This window comes from Bactrocera dorsalis, chromosome 1 (genome assembly GCF_023373825.1).
Source record: "Bactrocera dorsalis isolate Fly_Bdor chromosome 1, ASM2337382v1, whole genome shotgun sequence".
NCBI classification, from domain to species: Eukaryota; Metazoa; Arthropoda; class Insecta; order Diptera; family Tephritidae; genus Bactrocera; species Bactrocera dorsalis.
This window is the reverse complement of record NC_064303.1, coordinates 1,871,165-1,893,795: the sequence shown is the minus strand read 5'-3', so window position 1 is coordinate 1,893,795 and position 22,631 is coordinate 1,871,165. Positions and strand designations below refer to the sequence as shown.

Below are 22,631 nucleotides of genomic sequence, written 5' to 3'. Positions count from 1 at the left end.
TTCTTTTTCTCTTTTCTTTTTTTCTGATATTTTTTATTACTGTAAATAGCTGCATTTCATATTTTTATGCTTTATTTTTTTGGTTTTGTTGGGTACAATAAATATATATATATTTATATCTAACAATAACAGCAATATAAAAACAAAAAATTATAATGATGGGAGTTAAAAAATTATAAGAAATTATAAATTTCGCTTGAAATGAATGTAGAAAAGAACAGTTGTGAAAGAAATATGGACTGCATGGAATTAGGTGGCCAAAATTTTAGCGCTGCGCCTCAAAGTATGCTGCATAGTAGGCAAATAGAAATTAGTTACTTTGGCTAATCGGAAGGGATCCGGTAAAGATAAATTTCGTTTGAAAGCAAGTTAGAAAAGATCAGATTTTAAAGACACTATGGACAGCATACAACTGAGAAACAATAATTTGACCGCCGCGCCTTAGAGTATGCTGCACAACAGGTAAAAAATATAAGTTACGTGGACTAAGCGGAGTGAATTTAATTTAAAAGGTGGAAATTGCGACGGTGCCTCATGAAAATGTGAAGCGGTTGCTGGAGATTTGTGCTTTATATTGAACATGATTTTTGGAGCTACTCTGAGAACCTAAAAGTTTCTCAAAGAGAGTATTGGATTTCAACTCATGAGGGTGCAGAAATGAATGAAACTGATTAGCTTACTTTGGGACTATCTGGGAATAATGTGACTTTCTGTTTCCATGACAGTCTGGTCTACTCAGCCGGAACGGACTCGGATTTTTTACTAGTAAGAATTGTCAACTCGACAGAATTCTGTCGCTCTTACAACAACAACCATGTGACTTTATTAATAAATACTCAACAGTATTTGAAATATAATAATAATATCGTATGACACAATGTGATTGTTAGCTCTGGAGATATACGACTGTAACGACATCTATTGGAAAAATATGAAAAGTCTTTTTCGATTCCCCAAAAAATGTCATACATATATACAATATACATATATAAATTATAATAAATATTTGTGCATCACACTTTGTATGCATTTAATAGCATACTTTTCGGCGGAAAACGCAGTTAGTTTTCAGGTGTGAATTATTTGCGCTGGATACAAAAAAAATTGAAATTCACAAAACTTACAGCATGAAATCATATTTGCATGGGAAAAATAAATAAATAAATATAATTATACAAATGATAAATGCAAAAATATTCACTAGTGACACAACAGTAAAAGGCAAAACGAAGCAAACACAGTGTAACATAAAACACAAGCATACATTTAGGCGAAAACACAAAAAGTAGGCAAAAGGAATATTTTCGGCATAACCTTGCATACTTTCAGGCGTTTTCACTACTACTTAACACATAGTAAATACTGACGACTTGATTTCGTTTAAGCTGCTCTGAACACTTTCGTGTGATTGACTGACTGATTGATTGATTGAATGAATGAATGTTTCTTGTACTTGTAGTAGTAGTGGTTTTTGCTGTTGTTGCATTAACAAAACTTACCCATTCGGACATTTCGTGCGTATCAGCATTTCGATGATGATAATTTAATATTAAAATCGTTGACACAACGGATGAAGCTACCATAAACATTATGCAATTGAAATATGTACCTGTTGGTTGGTTGGGCATGTGAGTTTCATATTTTTCATTTTTGGATATTTTTTTTATTGTTTCATTTTATTTTAATTTTTTTATTTTGTTTGTGGAAATGGAAGTTTCGTTATATTTTATTGATAGTTTGTGAATAGTTGTTTTTGGGGGGAAATTGTTTGTGATTTTATTGGTGCAAAGGGATTTTAATTTAATATTTAGCAAGTTTTTAATGAATCGTAAACCGTATGGGAAATAAGTGGCAACGTTAGCAATATTTAAAATTTTAAATTTCGCGCAGATAGTTTAAAAGTTAGTATTTGCAACGTTAAGTGTTGCCATTAGTTTTGCATTATAAAAATGTTGCATACATTTAGGCGTATAACGTATATATTTAGATATAATCAAGTATACGAAATTTCAATTATTATACAATTATCATACGGTAGTTTGTGTTATATTATTTGAATTATTCAACAGTGACGAATAGTGGCATTCAGTGGTCGTGGTTATGGTTATGGTAGTGGCAGTAGTTAGGGGTCACGAGTTATTTTAGTATTTAGCGAAGAAATGTAGTAGAAAAAAGAATAAAGAAAAAAGTATATACACAAGTTTTACATTAGTAGAGCAATTGACTGACTTGTTAAGTAGAAAATTTCAACTTTTACTCTTCAACAAATTTATATACTATGAAATTGTAATTAATATAAAAGTCTATAACCATGTGATATGTGTGAGAGGGTGAGCAGTTATTATGGCTGTTCATAATTTTTTGTGTACGGCCTATAACTAGTAATATCTTTTTCTATAAGTTTTAGTTATTTGAACTTTAACGGAGTAAGTGATTTTAATATATTGTTATAACGAGCAGAAAGAATTCTTACAAATGTATTGGAAAAAGTTAGGCTATTTGTATATAGAGTATAGCAACTTGAAGATTATATGGTGTCAATTAATATTACATACATTTCAACGGTTCAAACACAGCAAGTTTTAAAACTCGATTTAATTTTTAATTTTCAAATTATTATTTGGTTTACATTTTTTATTATTTAAGAGAACTAAATTTATTGATTTTGCAGATTTTTCTATCTTTGGCACTTAAATTCGGCAGCATTGAATTTGCATGGAACAGTTATGAGATAAATAATTAAGACTGTCTAAGACTGCTCAGGTAGACACATCTCGGCCTATTTTTCGAATATTTTGCTTTTTAATATAACCAACTGAAAGATCAGAAGTGGAAATCTGTTGTCTTTGCAGTTTTGTAATGTTCTAAACAATTTTTTAAGGTTTGAATCCACCTTCCAAAGTTTTGGTGTTCGAAAGAATTTTTCTATAACTGTCAGCGATAACGTCGACTTGCGGATTGCCCTCAATATACGTTTTAGGTTATGTCAGGATCCCAAGCTGGTGCAAGGATCGCACTTAGTCTACTGTGTGCAGTCATTTGTGAAGTCCTTAAAATTTAACTTCTGTATGTGATCAATACAAATTTAGATGCTTCAATTCTATTCCCATCAGCTTGAGTGAGCCCTTGATCTTGCTAATGCGAAACAACCAAGAAAGAAATATTGAGATGTTTTCACCTCTTCTGCTTCCATATAGATTTTACAGCTGGCATCAGGTAGGATTCTACATTATGCACTGATTCTAAGTTAGTATCACCGCTCTGCTATCAGGGCAGTCACTCCTCTGAAGGAGGCTGCACTTTGGAGCAGTAAAACTGCTACCTTTATGGCAGCAACCTGGGTTTCAAAAACTTTTAACTAGTCAGGGAGTCTGAAACTGAAGTTGATAGAAAGTTCTTGACATTATATCCCTTCACTAACCTTTCCCTAAGCTTTGGCTGATTCGTAAGGAAGCTCACTGCTCTCGCCACTGACGGCTTTTGCCTGCTCAGAACTCTATCGCAGGTATGTGGACAGAGAAAAAGACGCCATTGTTTGGTTCAGCGACAAAAAGGCGTGCGAGAAGTTCTGAGTTTTCAGACGTATATTCATTTAGAAATCCAGGTTCTCTAGTACAGCCGAACACTTACATGCAAAATGACATTGGTTTGTACATAACAATAAGTGCCTTCTTTGCTTTTTCCTCGATATCAGGCTTCTATATAAGCTTCCGATCTATGTGGCTCTTAATACTTCATTATGTTCTCAGGTTGTTTTTGTAATATTGTATTTTCTGGTAAATAAAACCATCTCAGTTTTATTTGAGTTAAAGGTTGCCATTTCCAACTAATTTGGCGGCCCTTGCGTCAACTAGCACATGATAGCCACGAATATCAAGCTTGCTAAAGCATCAATGGTTCTTGGAATAAAGTTGATATTCCATTCCTGTTACTGAATTTAGAACCTTGAAAGATCAGGGGTTGCTCTGATTGCGACTGCAATTTTCTCAAAATGTGTCCCTGTAAAATGGCTATTTTCTACATAAAAGGTCATTTCTTAAACGAAGCGGGATCATCAAGCTTTCAAAAATCGCTGAGATCATTACTGAGCTAATAATCTCTACTATTATCTTTTTTTTTTTTGAAGTAGATCTTTAGCTCATTTGTTCCCCATTTAATTTGATAACCGATGTTTTCTCTATTTATTGTCGTCGTTTGCCGAACTTAAGTGCCAGCAATATCAGAGCCAATGCAAGTAGTATTGTGCAATATTTTTTCAGCCTATTTCTATATTGAATTTAAATTTTAAACATATTTTAAGGTTATAAGTATGTAAGTATATATATTTTAAATTGATATTAAAGTTTAAAAATACACATTGATAGTATATTCAAATGGAAATATTTATAAAAAACGTGCAAAGAATTCAAAATGTGCAGTTCTGCGACGAAATTGAATCGGATAGTTCAAAGCAAAAAACGGATGCAAGAGAAAAATGGGAATTTTTTGTTATTTTCAAATAGTTTCGTAAATTTTGTAATCAAAGTGAAATTATTGAGAACTGATAAGTGTAAATAGTTATAATTTTGTGGCCAGATTATTTTGCTATTATAAAGTTGTGAGTTGAAATTAATTAAACTGCATGAATTAATTTTGCTATAAAGTTTTCCTACTTTTTCCTTTGTTTGAATTTGATTTTCGTTTTCATAAATGTTGGTGCATATTAATTAACTGCTATGAGTTTAAACAAAAAGCGCATATAATTGCAACTTATTATGCTGAATTCCATTAAATTATTTAGTTTAACAGCTGCTTTGCATGGCGCGAGGCAAGCTCAGTGTGGCTCGCATAGAAAAAGTTCGGTTTTTGTTCTCCTATGCGCACTAAGCTTGGAACGGCCATGCAAAGTAAAAATGTGTCAAAGCTGTCGCTTGTTGTTTTTTTATTGCCTTCGGCTTTTACTTTTTAACGTGTCAAAGTTTTAATATTATAAAATCATCGATATTGGTTTTAAATATACATATATAGGTATATATAACTGTTTTTTTTTTGTTGAAATGCTTGATAAGGCATCAATATATGGTTATATTAGAGGCTGGACGCAGAAAGCTGCGCGCGGCTCAACTGGTTAACACAGCAAACACGAAAATGATACAACAACAAAACTACATCGAGAACGACAGTGAACGAGATAACAAATGTTGTTGTATATGAGTGTATTTGTATGTGTGGTTTACGCATGAGTATGAATTTTACGCTCAAGTGACGCTGTTATCGCATGTGAACCATATTTGTGAGGTTAATGTTGACAATTTTTTATGAAAGTTTATGATTTTTTTTTAAAGAAAATTTATAAAAATTTTTAAATGAAAATTTATGAATTTTTTTAATGAAAATGTTATCATTTATTTGTTTAAGTTTTGTGAAAATATTTTGCAGCTAAAAAACTATATGTAGTACATGTTTTTAGGTGTCTTTTAATGTGCTTCATGTACTAAGTATGCTCGTGTAGTAATTTATTCAGTTTAGATTAGTTTCAACTGTTAGATTTAGGTACGTTTTTCAAAATAAAAATGGTTATATATTTGTTAACATTTATATGACAATAAATCAACACAGAGGAACACTTAGAACGCACATCTATATTGGAATATAATTGTCGCTTACCTAACAGTGGCACGGCATCGGATGTGGCGGGCATTGTTTCAGCCACCATGTTGAGGAAGACTGTGAGCGAGAGCAGAATAGTAACACCTGAAAGTAAATTTTAATAAAACAAATTAATAAATGGATAATTTGTAATTAAACAGCTGATAAAATTTGTACCAAAAAAAAAAATTACAGGAAAAAAATTAAAAAAGTCTTTAGTACAAAAAAATAGAAGTTTAATTAAGAAATTTTGAATATAACAAGGTTAAACAAAATTTAAAAAACTTGGAAAAATTAAATAAAATAAAAATTAAAAAAAGAAATACACATAAATACTAGGAATAAATAGTTAAAACAATTAATACAAAAATTAAAGTTTTGGTGCAAAAACAAATTTGTAAAAGCTTTGAAAAATATTAAAAGAAATAATAATAATAAAATAGTTGAAACAATTATTGAAAAAAAGTGATAATCGAGATTTCATTATCCGTCATTTACATATTTTTTTTATTTTGCTGTAAAATTAATTAGAATTAAGTTCTGAGAGATTTACAGATATTTTCGGTGAAAAATTAGGTTAGGTTAGGTTAGGCACTGAGTTCTTCGTGTTCGATATAAAGGACCTTGAAAAGTTATAGTCCGATCACGACAATTTTTTCACAAGGGATACCTCAGTTCAAATACCGTATTTGTGTAAAGTTTTATTCCGCTATCATCATTGGTTCCTAATGTATATATTATACAGAGAAGGCATCAGATGGAATTCAAAATAGCGTTATATTGGAAGAAGGCGTGGTTGTGAACCGATTTCACCCATATTTCGTACGTGTCATCAAGGTGTTAAGAAAATATTATATACCGAATTTCATTGAAATCGGTCGAGTAGTTCCTCAGATATGGTTTTTGGTCCATAAGTGGGCGACGCCACGCCCATTTCAATCGGTGTAGTAGTTTCTGAGATATGGTTTTTAGTCCATAAGTGGGCGACGCCACGCCCATTTTCAATTTTTAAAAAAAGCCTTCTGCCATTTTTTCCGTAAAACTCTTTTAGTTTTAGGACTTACAAACAACCGTTATGTGAACAAAACTATAATACTCTCCTTAGAAACTTTGTTGCGAGAGTATAAAAATCCGAAAGGAGTTTTTGTTAATTTTATATATTTTCCAGCCTTCCAATTAGGCTGAACTTCAGCCTACACTAACACAAACCCGTCCTAATTTTCCTAGAAACGCTAAAGCATACATTTGCCAAGTTTAATTCACTGTTTAACTTTTCTTGTATTTACATTTCAAGCACTTGACAATGGCTCCAGCAAAAGTGGTTTGCTCCCAAGGCTTGTGTCGGCATATATTTGCCAACGGTGCGATGGTGTGGTTGTGGCATAAGATATTTACACTTCATTTAAACATTTGTGGTCAGCAAAGCACACAGCGGCAGCTATACCAACACATATACATATCATCATATATGTATATGTGTGATATAGCACACACACCGACCTTTCTAAGTCACCGTGTTGGCCATTAGTTAAATGCGAATGTCTTTATCATTTCTTGCATTAAACATGTATGTATGTATGTGTGTGTTTAAAATATACCGGTTACACCAACATATAACACACACATTGAAACAATGCTTAGATATCCCTTGCCCACACAACTACAAGCACAGTGCATGCGGGCAATTCATCATTCGTCCTCGGAGTGTTGTAATTTTAAATGAGTGTCAATATTTGCACACCAACCACCACTAATACACTTTTGCTGATAACCAGCAACCGCACAAGCGAGCCTTAGCCAAATTCGCCTACACACCTGTGCTTGCAATCAGCCAGCTGAATTGCCGTCCCTTTCGCACACACACACAACTTGCACTGTATTTACATACACACATACATTGGCAAGTGCCATACTTTTCACAGTTCACTTCCTCGGCTCGGTGTAGGCGTACGACAGCGTGTATGTGTATGTGTCAGAGCGCTTGTGTGTGTGTGTGTGTGGCACATTTTAATTCAATCATACTCGGTCAAAGGCTGTGGCAGAGCATTTGTTTTAACTGGCCCTTGGGACATTTTGTCTTCAATTCAACTTTGCTTTTCAGTCATTTTCGTTCCGTTGTGTTTCCTTCGTTATTTTATTTCACTTCGGCATTTGTGTCAAATTGGGAAAAGTAAAATTCGCCCAAAGAGCAAGAATCAGCATTGACAAGTGCGGCCAACTCACAGGAAAGCCAACACAAAGTCCTCTCGGTGTTGATCTACATTCTGCACAAATCCAATGTATACAATTCAATTCGGGTTTTTGGTGTTTTGGCAAAAGTTCCTCTGTGCCGTTCGACATTTTTTAGCAGCAATGTCAGCAATTCCTTTTCCCTCATATATTTGTTTCTTTTGCTTTCTAATTTTAGCAAATTAAACTTTTTAATTCGGCCTGACCTGCATTGTATACTAATGTGTCGCGGCTACCTTCGTTAAGTTGCTTGTGCTTTTACTTTTGCTGCAAACGTGCGCAACGGAAGTGTTCTCTCGCTCTTCGCTCGTCCTTTGTCTGCTGTCTTCCGCCGCCACATTAAGCTATTGTTATTCCATGTTGTTGTTGCACCACGGCAACGGAATTTATGTTGTATAATTTGGCCGGCACATTGTTGTTGTTTCTTAACTTCCGCTAAATTTCGTTACCGTGCACCATACAGTGGCTGTTGGCATGCTCGTCGCTCATTATGCCTGTGTGTGTTGCTCTAATTGCACATTGTTGGCTTTCTAATTAAAGCCAACAGTGTTCGCTTCACTCACGGCACAGCAGTCGTATACATTCGTGTTTTTGTAAGCGGAAGAGGATTTTGGTGTCTGTACACTGCATTTTAGTTGGAGCAAATATAAGCTCGTTCTCTTCGTTTCTTTGGAACAACTCTAAAAATCATTGAGTAAATTTCGATGGACATATGTTGGAAAGGCATGGAGTTTCAGGAATTCCAACTGTTTAGTGTTTTTAATGCAGATGTGTGCAGATTCCACTTCAACTGTATATTGGGAGAAGGCATACCGCTTTGAAAATTTCTGTTAAGCTGAGCGTTTTCATGCTTACATTCAGCTCTGATGTCTAAATAGAAACCGAAATTCGGCCATAGCCGGTGCTGAGCTGGTGAGGAAGGATTGCACCCCGATTGGATTATAGTGCAGGAGGAAGTAGCGAAATATCGAATCACCTTAAAACTGCACAAAACCAAACTGTGCAAAATTGACCATTTTATCACTGCTATTCGTTGCATTTGCGCTACATATAGCTTTTGAAGACGTGTCTGTTGGAGATTGTGGGAGCACTCCAGAAGGCAATCTTATTGTTATGGGTATATATCAAGACTCGTACTAATTTCACCGGCATGAGGGTTCACCTGCTGATCTCCCACGACTAAATTAGTTTCTGTCACCGTTGAGTCGCGACAAGAACTCCTTCGGAGGTGTTGTCTCCCTAAATTTGTCAACTGCGTCAAGTGCACAGATGAAGGGATGTGGGGAACAAAGAGCGCGTCGGAGAAGTAGCGAGAATTAATTGAGCATTTCTCGCATCACTTAACATTTGCATAAATATGTTCGAAACAGATCAGAACCGGCAATCACTAAATATCACAATAGTATTAATGTTTAAATCATAAATGTCACTCCTTAATGTCTATTCCAATAGGTGTCTGACAGCCTTCACACCGGATGACGATGTGAATAACTTATAAGCAGGAGCATAAAGGAGTGTATTTGCATTGCAAGCAACAAATTATTGCACCGTTGCTTGGTAGCTACAGGAAATCTGTCATATCAGTCTGCCGAAGTCTCAAGACAGTCATGCAACATTAGAAAGGCAGTACTCTGCTTTGCTTTATTCAAACGAGTGACTTTTTGAATTAAAATTTAGAGAATTTAGTAAAGTTTAGAGTATTACACACGCATTGTCGCTTTAGGTCTGATGCTTAGATATTTTTGTGGCATTTAATAATTTTTGACAGTTTAGATATTAAATGGTTTTGAATGGCAAATGGAAGCATATGAATGAAATTTATTAAAAATTCACAAAGAGAGAAAATTTTATTGTTTCCAAAATATAATTTTTCAATAATTTATAATACCTAAGAAGAGTCCTATTTTCATTTCAGTTCAAGAGAATAACCACCTATTGTTCCATGCTTCTCTACATGTCGTCAAAAAGCGCATATATTGCAATAATTATCTGGAAGTGTAGTGCTGCGAGTATTCAGTTACGATCTATGAAGCTCCATATAAGGTTTAACTGAGCAGTTTTATGACACTAACCTACAAGTAAGATTATACACATAATTACGGACATCAGGTAAGTTCCTTGCAATGTTGGCATCCTTTATTAAACTGGATATTTCTCTACGAGTCTCATCCTTTTCTCACACGAGTTAATCGACCAATTAATCGGGATTTGCTGGATTAAAGCGCTAATTTAAATGAATTTATCATACAAAATATTATTTTGCTAAATTAATTCTTAATCGAGTTGAAACTGAAATCGAGAAATCTAGGTTGTTGTGTACACTGTAAATTTGCCTGTCTTTAACTCTGCGGGTTTTTGTCCAGGCTATACATTTGATTCTGTACATTGATAAAATTGCAATCACCTGATGAATTTTAATCTTAAAAAACCCAGATTGAAGCACACAAGCAAGTGAAACAGCAGATCGTATAGAGTAGCCGCCTGTGAGAAAGGCAAAACTGGTTTCTTAATTATAATCTAAATTTACCAAACTTATTCGGCTGTGCGAAAAGACTAGAAACTACATACTTTCTTTAACCTTCCCTCAAATCATTCTAACATTCTCTAATAAAATTCTAACGGTGTTTAGAAGCAAAGTAGTAATTACTAAAATATCTTTTTACATATGCAACTCCATATGTAGGCCTCGAAGTCGTAACTCCCTAAGTGCCACTGCATTTGTTGGCCTACCACTTAATGGCTGGCATGGTGGTTGGTTCGGTAATCTCTTCTTCGGAAGTGTAAAGTAAATGCGCACAGCTGAAGCACGACTTCAACACTGTCTTTCCTACTTAGTCAGGTCGTTATCGTCATAAACTTCGTTTGCTAGTTATTTTATCATTTTCAAGTGGTTACTTCATCATTCTTTGCATATGTGCAGATGAAGAGCATGAAGCCGTCGAGGAGTTGGCAAATGCTTTCTGTGAATAACTTTGATATTTTGTTGAAACAAAACTAACGGTGCTTCTGGAATTTTAAGCAAATATGCAGATGAGTAGCAGCTGGGAATGTGCAAGTGCCTGTAAACTGTAAACTTCGTACAACAACAATAAACATGTGGATAAAGGGTGTGTGCAGGAAAAGCTCTAAAGAATGTAAGCATTGAAATGCTTCGCTATGCTGCCAGAAACTGTTGGAATATTACAATTTTCTGAATTTTCTGTTAAGAAAATTTGAAAAACTTTAAAATTTATAACCTCAAATTTAGCGCTGTCACCCTGTATGCTAATTTACTAAAGCACTATGACAAGGTTTTAGCAAAATATAACTCCACCAACTTCAAAACTGCCAGCAACAAGCAGATGCTCGAGTCGTTTAAGTATGAACATATGTATGTATGTGTGTGTAAAAATGTGGATGTATATGTGTGTGTGTTTCTGAGTTCTTAGATATGTGTAAGCTAAAGTACTGCGCGGTATTTAGAAGTTTCTCTTTCGCAAATAGTTTACTTGGTTAATGTTGCACTCACGGAAGACGTTGCGGCGAGTTGAAAATGTATTTTTCGTGGGAACGAAGGAAAGGGAACTGAAAAACGTTTGTGTTAAGCAACATTCCGTAGCCAAGTGCTTAGCTGAGACTTAGCGACTGCTGGCAGCGCAATGCACTGTAAAATATTTGTAATTCGAACAATGGAGTTTTGAGCATCTGGGGACAAAAGCGCTATTTAGAAGATCATTTCACAAAATAAATGTTGACCTGTCTTCTTATATAAAACTCTTTGTGCCAACGAAACGAAGATATTAACTCAATCAAGAAGAAGACTGAGGAGCTCGATAGCGCATTTTCAGCTATACATTCTTTGGATTTATTTGAAAACCCCCACTTTATCTTAATAGCTTTGAGGGAAGCTGGGCTTAGTATTCCAAAGCAAAATCCTAGAGATTAAAACTTTGTAGAGACAGTATTGTGTTTATGGTTGAACACTTCTTCGGCAATGGAAATGTCGACCGAGAATACAAAACTTCGCCTGTTGCTTCTATCATTTGCGAGGTCACACCAGTTGTACACTAAACAGTTGTCGCTATGCACTTGGATCTTTTATTGGAAGCGTGGGCTCTCTTGTTTCCAATGTTTCCCCATAAGTCTCGAATCGAGGGAACTTTTCACTGTAACATCATCATCCATGCCGAAGACATGGCATTCATTGGGGTTTTATGCACCTTACTATGTATATCCATGTCACCGTAGAACTCACAGGGAGACAATTTTGCTGAAAACAGTTCTCACGAATGCCTCTAAGTCTCTAATCTTAGTTTGTCATCGTCTATTTTTCTGTCACCTGTTGCAAGAGTTATTCTGCGCTTGATTCCAGGCTAAGATTTATGGTAAAATTTATGCTGCCTATGAGATATAGGAAGTTCTTAACTTTTACAAATGTATAGCACCAGTGACGTGAGTCCTTTGTCTTGATCCGTCCACCACAAAACCGACCTCTTTTTTGAAAAGGCTGCGCTGACAGTCTGGTGTGGAGCGGTTCGGAAATGTCCTTCATGAATTTGACGAAGCTGAGGGTCTTACAGCATTGTTCATAACCCTGTGAATTTCGTAGGGATACCAAATTTAGACATGGCGTCGATCACGCACCTCATGTCAGTGCTGTCGAAAGCGGTATTGAAATAAAGTAATGGGTATCGATCTGTTTGCCAAGGTCCTTCTCTATGACTTGAGGTATTGTGAAAAGCACAAACTGGGAATCTTCCTTTCTGGTTAATAGGGCAGAGTACACTCATATTCCAATTCAACTGACCAAGTTATGCGTGGCAGCCGAAACATGGTTGTATTATTTTGATAAAAATTCAAAACTCGAATACGAAAGTTAATCATCTTATTTTTTCCCCTCTAATAAATATTTATATAATAGACTTTCACGAACTCCTTTCAGTGTACCTGCTGCTATTTGGCCAAGGCTTAGTGTACTTCCTTAAACTATTTGAGCTGGGTGCCGGTGTTTTTTGAGCAGCAAAGGCATGTTGTTTCCCAAGTATTTGTGTTTCTGCTGCACCCGAGTAAATTGAAATTAATGTAGTTTAATTTAAGTTTGAAGCTCGCTAAAATACCAATGCTAGCCAAACACTAATACACACATATATGTATACATATGTATATGCTTTTTATATATGTAGTCACGCCAACATATAGGCAGGGAAATATAGCAGCAGTTGTATTTGCGGTTGCAAGCAGCGCAATGTTGCCACGACGCAGCCAAAGTAAGATTATATATGTATATGTGTGTATGCATACCAGCACATGAGTATGTACTTCAGTTTTACATGACTTCTCAAGTGGCGTTGTAGCATAGTTTTCGACGGTTAAGCGTTCGGGTTGAAGAAATAATAAACTGCACTTTAGCGGAAATTCCGCACAACTGTAAACGCATAATTGCGGCAGCATTCCACTTTACTTCGGCAAATGATTTCAACCACTGCGAACTCCTACGTTGCAGCGCCTAAGTATATGCAACTGCCTACACATACACACATATAAACAAATATTGCAGCATAAAATTATTTCAACAACAAAAAGGAAAAAATATTTGCTAAAAATACTTTTTATTTCGTGATTTCTGCTCAGCATCGAAAGCACTGTAATTGAAGTGCCTGCTTGGCGCTCACTTGTAGGCTTCATTTCTTTCTGCGCTTTGTACGCATTGTTGCATTGATGAGCGCAATGAAGCAGGCAAACAACATTGGTTTGCCTCAAAACGCTTTTGCATTGAATTCGAGTGCATAATGAGCATTTAGCATTTGCAACACAATGCAGCTGAACTTTCCATGTGCCACTTAACTCCGTGCCGCAGCCATATGCGCAAAGGCAATGCGTTGAGCAAGAGTTCTTGTAAAAATAAAGTAAGAAAATATAAAAAAATAAAACATAAAATTAAGGCAAGTGGCTGCATTCAAAATTTTCAAGGATTAGTTAGTTAATCGTAATTCATTAAGGTCCCTACGCCTATAAGTAGGCTGCAAATGCAAGTGCGCTATTTATAGGCCGCATATACACATGTATATATATATACCTTACTAATAAGTGTGTGTGTATATATATTTACATATTTTAATAAATTTTCAATTCCACTGCAGTGCAATTGTACTTTAAGGGTGAGCTCATTTCCTGTATGTATGCGTTTTCCTTACATTTGCTGTATGTAAGGAAAAAATCAAGCGCTTTTAATTTGCTAAGTTACGCTGAAAATTGTATTACTGAGAAGAAATTTTGTTTATGTTGAAGTTTCTTTTAAAGCTTGAACACCTTAAATTGGTTCGAAAAGGAGATCTCTGCCTGACATCAAATTACATATTCTAGGTTTGGGTTTGGTTAGATGGCTGATATCTTCATGTGGCCGAGGGATAAGAGCAGTATAAGTGTCTAAGTGTTATACTCCTGCGATATGGAGAGATCAGGAACTCAGCTGTGGCAAAGTGCCTGAATCTATCATAAATTTGCTTAGCTGCTTTATTTATATTCCCGCAATTTCACCTGAATGTCTAAAAGTATGAGATCAAAAGTGTTTTTACCTTTATCTGATAAAGGTGGGCCATTTGGAACGGAAGTGTTGACATTATTCTGACTCATCTTCTTCCAAAAAGTTGATGCATTTTACATATCTGGTAAAATGTTCTATCTTACTACATGAATCACGATAGAATCCAAATAAGATTCCCACAAACATACAAATAGGACTTTGCTGAGAGCAACCTGAGTTCAGTAGACTTACTTCAATTTACTCTGGACCAGAACCACTTTGTGACTGCACAGCTGCTACTAGTTGACCAAAGTTTGCTGAGCTGGTCTGAGGCCCACCAATCCAGTAGTAACGCAGAAGCAGCCAACAGAACACCACCAGTTCCTATTCAGTTTTTATTGAGCATTAGCAAGACTTGCAGTTTTCTGCAAAATCGTTGTGACCAGGCGTCCATACCAATCTAACCATAAAATAGCTCGATGTTAGAGCTTTATTGAACTAGAACGCACAGTCAGCGAGCTCTAGGCTAATATCGCTGTTCTACTATCGGAGTAGATAGGAGTCCATCAGGATGGTGAAGGAGGTTGCACGCCGGAGTGGTAGATCTACCAATCCTTTTATGACAGCCACTTTCACTTGGAAGGCTCTGCAGTGATCAGGAAGCCTAAAGCTTAACTGATAGTCCCTGACAATATACTCCCCCACCAGCTTTGCCCGGAAGCCTTGAAGCATAACCAAAACAGCACACCGTCAATATGCTTTAGCGAGTTCTTCCCTTCCATGCCTTATTAAATGGTATGTGAGCAAATAAGCGACGGTCAGGTTTGATGCCCTAGTAAAACACGTTTTTTGGAAGGAAATCAAAGTATGCGAGGCTCACAGAAAACCCAAGCTCGCAGTCATCTTAGTTCACAGAATTTCTGAAGTACACAGGAATGAAGTATATAAAAGTATTTGCCAAAGCAAGTTAGTCTACAAAAGAACAGTTTGCGAAGAAACTTCTCGGTATTATTAGAGACTATTCGAAGTATTTTAAGTTTTTCGCGAAGGTTACAGTACACAGAAGTAAACGTCGTAGACCTTATAGAGTATATGTAGTATGTATAAATGATGGACATGGGGAGCTGGGTTAATTTAGTTATGTTCAGCTGTCCATCTGTCCTGCTCAGCCCATCGGTCTATCTCTATATATGCAAATATATTTTGAAGATATTTGTCTGAAATTTTGCCTACGCTCTTTTCTTACCATATAGCTGATCAATTGTTCTAAAAAAGTGGATCAAGTATCTCACTTTTGTGCAGATTTGTCATTTTATCTCACTTCTTTGACAGACATTTTGTTGTGTACTATCGTCGCATCTTCTCGTTGTCTCAAAACTTATAAAATATTTATTGCGTTTAACCACACTTAAAGCATTTTAATTTGGCCAACCTTTTTCTCTGAAGTAACTCAAAGGTCTCATATACGACAGACTTTCAATATAATCGCATTTTAGCTTTATTAAATTAAGTTACTTACACGCACGTTTCATCTAACTTACCCAGCGATAGTTTTTCTCCCGAATCTGGTGGCAGCGTGAAGCCCAGTAGCGCCATCGATGCGATCAGCACGCACGGTATGATCAAATTAAAAAAATAGTACAACGTGCGACGACGAATGATGATCGCGAAGGTGATGTCGATATACGGTTCGGGACAGCAGTTGTAGTAGATCTCGTTACGCTTGCCAGGAACACCTGCGATGGGCGAAATGGAAGACAAATTAGCAGGAAAAACAATACGAAAGAACACAATAGAAAGTACACCATTTCACTAAACGATGATGATATATAAACACAGTTATTTACATATATAATAGAAGTAAAGCGTGAACTCTTTATGAAAAGCAGGGAGAAAGAAGATGAATAAAATTTAAGCAGCTTAACTATTAGAGCGACTAACACAAACGTAAGCACTGGTGAAAGAGTTTAGCATGAAATTTATGAAATTTATGTACAGTTAACTTTAGTACGAAAATTCGAAAATCGTTTGGGTGAAAAGCAGTCAATGAAACAGTAATGAATGCGTAAGTGAAATAGAATTAGGCGAAGTAAGGCAAAAGCGAAGTGAATGGGTGTGTGTGAATGCGAACGATTGTGCGTATGTGTGAGTGGCTGTAGTGTAAAGCATAGTTGTGTTAGTGTAATTCTATTGAGTGGCCAATAATGGTCTTATGAGTAGTGATTTGTGGTTGTTTAAAGCATGCATGACTGGTCAATAAATTCTGTTTTGGTGATAATAAAAAAATTTTCTGTAAGATTATAAACTACTTGTAGGAAATTACATAAAATATGGTTGCTAATATATTGTATGTGTATGTGTGTGTTTATTATGCTATTTGCTGAAGGAAATGCTCGAATGCTTGTGTGGTGTTTTGTGGGTTTGTTAAGCAATGTGTGCATAATCTAGCATGTAAATATTTTAGTTGGAAATGAAATGAAATTCATAAATTCTTAATATGTCACTTTGTTTAGAATTTAAAAGCCTAAATTACATGGCAAAAGCGCACAGACATTCACACGATTTACTATGGATTTTTAACTTAAATTATTTACACAATAAAATGGAAAAGTTGAGCAATCAATTCAAGCGAAAACTAGTTTAATAACGAATTTAATTTGAAATGTTTTGCAAATAATCTCAATAAAATATATAAAAAATATTAATTCCATTTGACATAATCTGTAACATTACTTTATATTTGCTAAAAAAAGTACCTAGTTTCATTTAACGTTTAGGTTCCAGCTTCACTCAAATAGCATAACCTCACTTTACTACAGCTCTGCCTATTTAAATCGAATAGCTTTGCAGCATGGCGCTAATTATTTTTTCCAAATTTAATGAATGTATTTCAAAATGTTCTGTGAGCGCAATATTTATTGCTTGCTTTCGAGCAAAAGCACAAAACAAAGCATACTTTTGTGCGCTAATACCATTGTTTGCTTTACACTTTGCTTACAACTCCCCGGTACGAGTTTGTTTGTATGGGCAGCTTCGGCTGGTCAAATTAATTTCTATTTTGCAGCGCATGCAGCTGGCGGGCATTCATTTATTGCCGTCGGGATTAAGAGCTGCTGCACACAAATTGCGGAGAAAGAGTAATTGCTGCGCCTGACCATTTATTTCGGGCATGGCAGCGTTGCAGTTGCTAGGTAAGTGGGTGTATGTGTTCAAATGCAGGTGATTGATGTGGGTCGTTGAAATAGTAAATGGAATAATATTTCCTGGTTTTTTGTTCGGGAGCCAAAACTGTGCAAATCGCTGTCGAAATGTAGACCTTTTAGCTTAATAGCTGGCAAAGTTCAGCTGTAACGCCCACAATTCAGCAAATCTTTTAATGCAAATGCAAAAAATTCAGGCAATGGTTGCATGCAAGTATGTGAGGGTTTTCAGGTTTTCAGGTTTTCAGGTTTTATTGGCTTTTTATTAGTTTTCTTATTCGCAAGCTGATTATCAGCCCGATCTGATTGATTTGTGTTTGCCAAAGTTTATTATTCTTCATTTTCTTTAATTTTGTTTTATAACAACTTCTTTGTTTCAACTTTGCTTTCGACAATTTTTGCTTCGAGCTTCCCTTTCTGTTTTGTCGCATTGAGCCATTGCATGCAACAATTCTTGCAGCGAAACTTTTGTGTTGCTTTGCCAAGGAATTTGCATGCGAAATAAGTTTGACTGATGCAGTTCCCCTTTATTGGCGTTGTATTGATTTATAAAACTGAGATAAAACTCTCCTTAAGCAGAAGAGAAGTCATTGCAAATGCAGAAATACCCTAAATAATCTGTGGTGTTTATTTTTCTTAAGCAAAAATACTTTAATAAGATCTACGATTGTATTACTTTTCTAAGCTATGATATTTCTCCCTGGAAATGATGTTCTGGATCAATGCCACCAGATTGATAAGCGTATCTGGTGGAGGGCGCTAGAAAAACTACACAGGTAAGTAGTTGAAGCGTGGTACTTAAAGAGCCACCTTTTACGTGCTTCTTCCCGCTCTGCTCACACATCTTCGAGGGTTTTTTTGGCGGGTCAAAACAGGTTCATTGAGCTTTTTCACGGATCGAAGTTTAGAAGGAAAGTAGTGAGTGGAGATTTCTGTTGGAAGCTTTTCATCAACTCTACTTTCAGCCCATCAGCACACTGTAGCGTGTTTCAAGCGGAGCCATCAAGATAACGGTATATACACTATTCCAAAGTTCAGAGTCATTCTGAGAGGTGGGCATTCATTCCGATTAGCGAGCGGTTTTACTGGCTTGCATCGCATTTTTTGATGAATTTAAGACGTCCAAAAACCGCATCAACACCAGAAATCATAGCCAAAATATGGATATGCTTTTGGAAGAACGTCCATTGACTTAGAGAGGTTTAGTAGAGGCTCTACACATCTCATTAGGCAGTGTGAGCCATATTTTAAGTGAAATTTTGGGTTTTAGAAAGCTATGTACGAAATAGCACAACAATGGAAGAAACACAAGTTCAAGTGCGACTTTCTCAGCAACATTTGGAGCGTTTTAAAAAGGATAAAGTGTATTTTGTGCGTGTGAACTCAAACAATTTATGCGTGGCAAGCGTTTTCTACAAACGGAGAGGTCATAAAGGCTGTTGAAGCATATTTTGCAGACCTTCCGGATTACCACTTCAGGGATGGGATCCGCAGATTGGAGAATCGTTGGAGCAAATGTATTAATGTTCAGCGAGATTATACTCAATAAAAAAGTGTATTTTGAATCATAAAATTGCGTTTTTCATATCAAACGACAAAACCTATTGGACAACCTGGTATGACATTCAGAACGTTGAATTTTTTTATCCAAATATAGATAATTTTGGGCTTGCCATTTTTGATAAACAAAAAACTTAATCTTTTTAGTAGGCTTCATTTCCATATGGATATCATCTTCGTATTCTTCAGATCTGAGATTCAACTTAGAAGTATTGTAGCATATTCATATACTCTGAAACGCTGGCTAAACGCTAGCTAAAACATGATCCAATTGGACCCTTTTTGGATTACTGTAGATTTTGTATAAAATATATGTGCACTTATACTCCACTTTCTGAAACACAATTTCATGACAGAGATGAATTCCAATGCTTAGCATATTTTGCGTGCGTCCATTCATAACTGCAAACTAAAATATTTCAAAACAGCCAAAACTGGGTCACGCACAATGTGAAGAGGTATGTATCTCCATATATATAATATATATATAAATACATATATTTTGTTCGTACACTATACTTACTATTGGCTGTTTACTTGCAAAACTAATATTGCTGTAGTATATCATAAAGTTCTGTTACCCTCCGCCTTCCCCCGCCAATACGGCACAGTTCACTGAGAAATTCTTTGCAAAGACAAGTCAATTTATTTTCGTTGATACGCTAAAGCATAAACAGGCGGCCATTAATTTATTTCCATAGAACAAAGCGGTTACGCGATGTCAAATGTGAGCGAAGCTAAGCCATTGCGCTGGCCAACAACAAAGGCACACAATAAAAGAAAGCACACACAGCGCTGAAGAAATACGGAGAGCGCACTTACAATGACAACTTTATGCTGGCTGGCTTCTAAGACTTGACATTGTTGTTGTTGTTGTGTGGTTGCTTGCTCAGCGCTGTGGTCCGCTAAAGTTTAAGTGGCTCACACAGACATACACACTAAGGCGAGTCTTGGAGCTGCGCTGCCACAGCACCATTGTTCACGAGCGGCGGCCAACGTACCGCAAGCGGGTGAAGCGGCGCGCTGTAGGTGTATGTGTGTGTGTGTGTGAAAAATAACGAAAATTGTCATTTGCATAAACTTGTAAAGAATTCACCACAAAAGCTGTTGGATTTGCGAAAAATTTTACAATAAAATTCTACCCGTTGGCGCGTGCTCGCTGCGGCACAGGAGAAACGGGCCATATTTTGCAAATGCAAAAAATGAAAACTGGAAAACAAAATGCAGGGAAAAATGAGAAATATCTCCACTAAATAAATAAAATACCAGCGAACACTCGCTAGCTGGTGCGCTCGACTGCGAAGCAATGAAGTAGCATTAGTTATGGCCGAATTGCCTGAAGAGCGCACGGTGTGCTGTGTGGTAGGACACATGACGGCGCGCAGTATCGGGGGGAGGGCAGCGTGCGCCAAATGATCGGTTTGCAGTGCAGTCGCGCACGAAAATAAACAAGAAGTTACGTAAAGTGATTGCCCTGCCGAGCTAGAGTGCTGTTGGCTGTTGGCTATAGTGGTTGTCCTTATTGTTTTTGTTATTGCTGTTATTTTTGTTATTGCTGTTATTTTTGTTACCGCTGTGTTTTTCTATTTGTTGCACGCAGACTTTACATTGAAGCCAGGCTCACTTCGGTGTACCTGCCACAACGTACCCTCGCCGCCAAGCAGCGCTTTGCCTATGCACCTACGCACGCCCCTCTTAACGTGTGTGTGTGTTGCGCTGTTTGCAAGCCAACCGAAGACTTTAGTGGTATTTTAGCAGAGTTGTTTATTTTATTGTTGTTGTTTTTTCCAACTTTCAGTTTTTTGCTTTTATTTTTTGTGTTTTATTTTGCGCAAAACTTTCAGCCAGCTGGTGTTGCCGCCCGCCAGCCGTCAGTTGTGCTCCGCCAGTGCTCATGTTTGGCTGCCGTGCATTTAAAAGTGGTGCGGGTTCGCAAGTTTGTGTGTGTGTGCACGCCCCTCACTTTTGCTGTAAATGCTGGTGTTTATTTTTGCGAAATAGTTTATTGTTGCATACTAACAGGCGCCGTATGTGTGCACAGCAATCTGTGTATTAGGCGGCAGCGGTGGCGCTCTAAGCCGCTGCCTCCTTTCTTACTGATAGCAAATGGCACAAGGTCTGCTTCACAATGCACGCACACATCGGGCGAACGAACGGGTGGATTGAACGCTAAGTTCAGTTTATAAACTTGAAAACGGAGTACTTGAGTTGGTCCACTAACTGTCACTTAAGCAAAAGAGCGCTATTAAATAAAGGATGCATCAACGTGAAATAATATCTAGTGGTGGCCACGCAGATAACGCTTGACAATTTTATAAAGCATGAAAAACGAGTTTGAGTTTGTAAAAGTATAAGCACGTTTAAGCCTTACCCCGCAACAGTTGTCCCATATTTAAGGAAATTTTTTCTTTTAGAAGAAGAGGTGGTAGCTTTGGAAACTATTAACGAATTTAGTACTAAGTTTATAGCACACTTGTGGCTTTATTAATAGCTTTTTTTACAAAGAAAACTTCTGTTTGTTATTCTTCCATTTTGCTTTAGTATGTATTGTAAAATAATTTATTGAAATAGCAGAAAAAATCAGAGGAAAGCTAGTATACGGGATGGAAATAAGTTTCTTGAGTAAAATTATGTTTTGATATGCAATTTTAAAGCAATAATGTCACAATAAAGCTGCTCTTGCAAATCCCTCAACTTTCTTTACTTTCTGCGCTCTACTAGTGCACTGTGCGCCTTTGCGTATACGTAACCAACCTGTGAGGTAACATCTCATACACTTTTTTTATATGTATGTATTTGCGTATATGCCTCAAACATATGCACTTTTTATTTTCTTTGCTGAATTGAGTTTGTGTTTTTAATATCCTAATATGTATGTCAAGGCAAATGGCCAAATCCGAACTCGTTCCACACTCCTCAAACATGCAAACAAATAAATATTGTATTAAAAGTAAAAACTTTATTTGTTCCTGGGCAAAGTTTTCTATGCAAATTAATGCCTACACGGCAGCCTGCGCAGCTGCGCATTATTGATAGTTGAAATTCAGTTTCAAGCAATTTTCGGCTCACATGACTGCCGTCGCCTTTTCCGTTGCAAAGCAAGCTGCACATTAGGCTCGTTCAACCAGAAAGTGTTGTTTCTGCATGTGTCTACAAAGGCTTATACATAACAACACAGTTGCACCAATGTACATATCCATTTCGTTGCAAATTATTCAAGGTAGTTTTGCTTTGTTTAAAAAACGTTTGTTTTCAACTAAAATCCAAACTTTTCTTTTGCAATGTTTGCAGTTATGTGCAAAGCATAATGCAATTGCAACTGTTTGATTCACTTTGTTCTTGAAAATATTCGCTCGAATCTCGTAGGCTGGGGAGAAATTAGTAAAATGCATTTGTGCTGCGTAACGGTATTGCACATATTTGAAATTCTTTTTGAAAATATATTTTAAAAAAATGCCTTAAATTGTGTATTACATATTTCCTACAAAAATTCGTTTGATATACAACTTTTT

General features: G+C 36.4%; 1 protein-coding gene across 2 annotated transcripts in view; it reads right to left on the bottom strand.

Annotated features, from left to right (window-relative positions):
• LOC105232452 (neuronal acetylcholine receptor subunit alpha-7) overlaps positions 1-22,631 on the bottom strand; it is a 208,731-nt gene that overhangs the window by 26,176 nt on the left and 159,924 nt on the right. For both annotated transcript variants that reach the window (XM_011214134.4, XM_029552836.2), the window contains exons 8-10: positions 15,901-16,095; positions 5,647-5,733; positions 1,500-1,609 (exon numbers count right to left, since the gene is read on the bottom strand). In XM_011214134.4, coding sequence (XP_011212436.3) covers positions 1,500-1,609; positions 5,647-5,733; positions 15,901-16,095 — 392 coding nt within the window. The remainder of the gene's footprint in view (positions 1-1,499; positions 1,610-5,646; positions 5,734-15,900; positions 16,096-22,631) is intronic.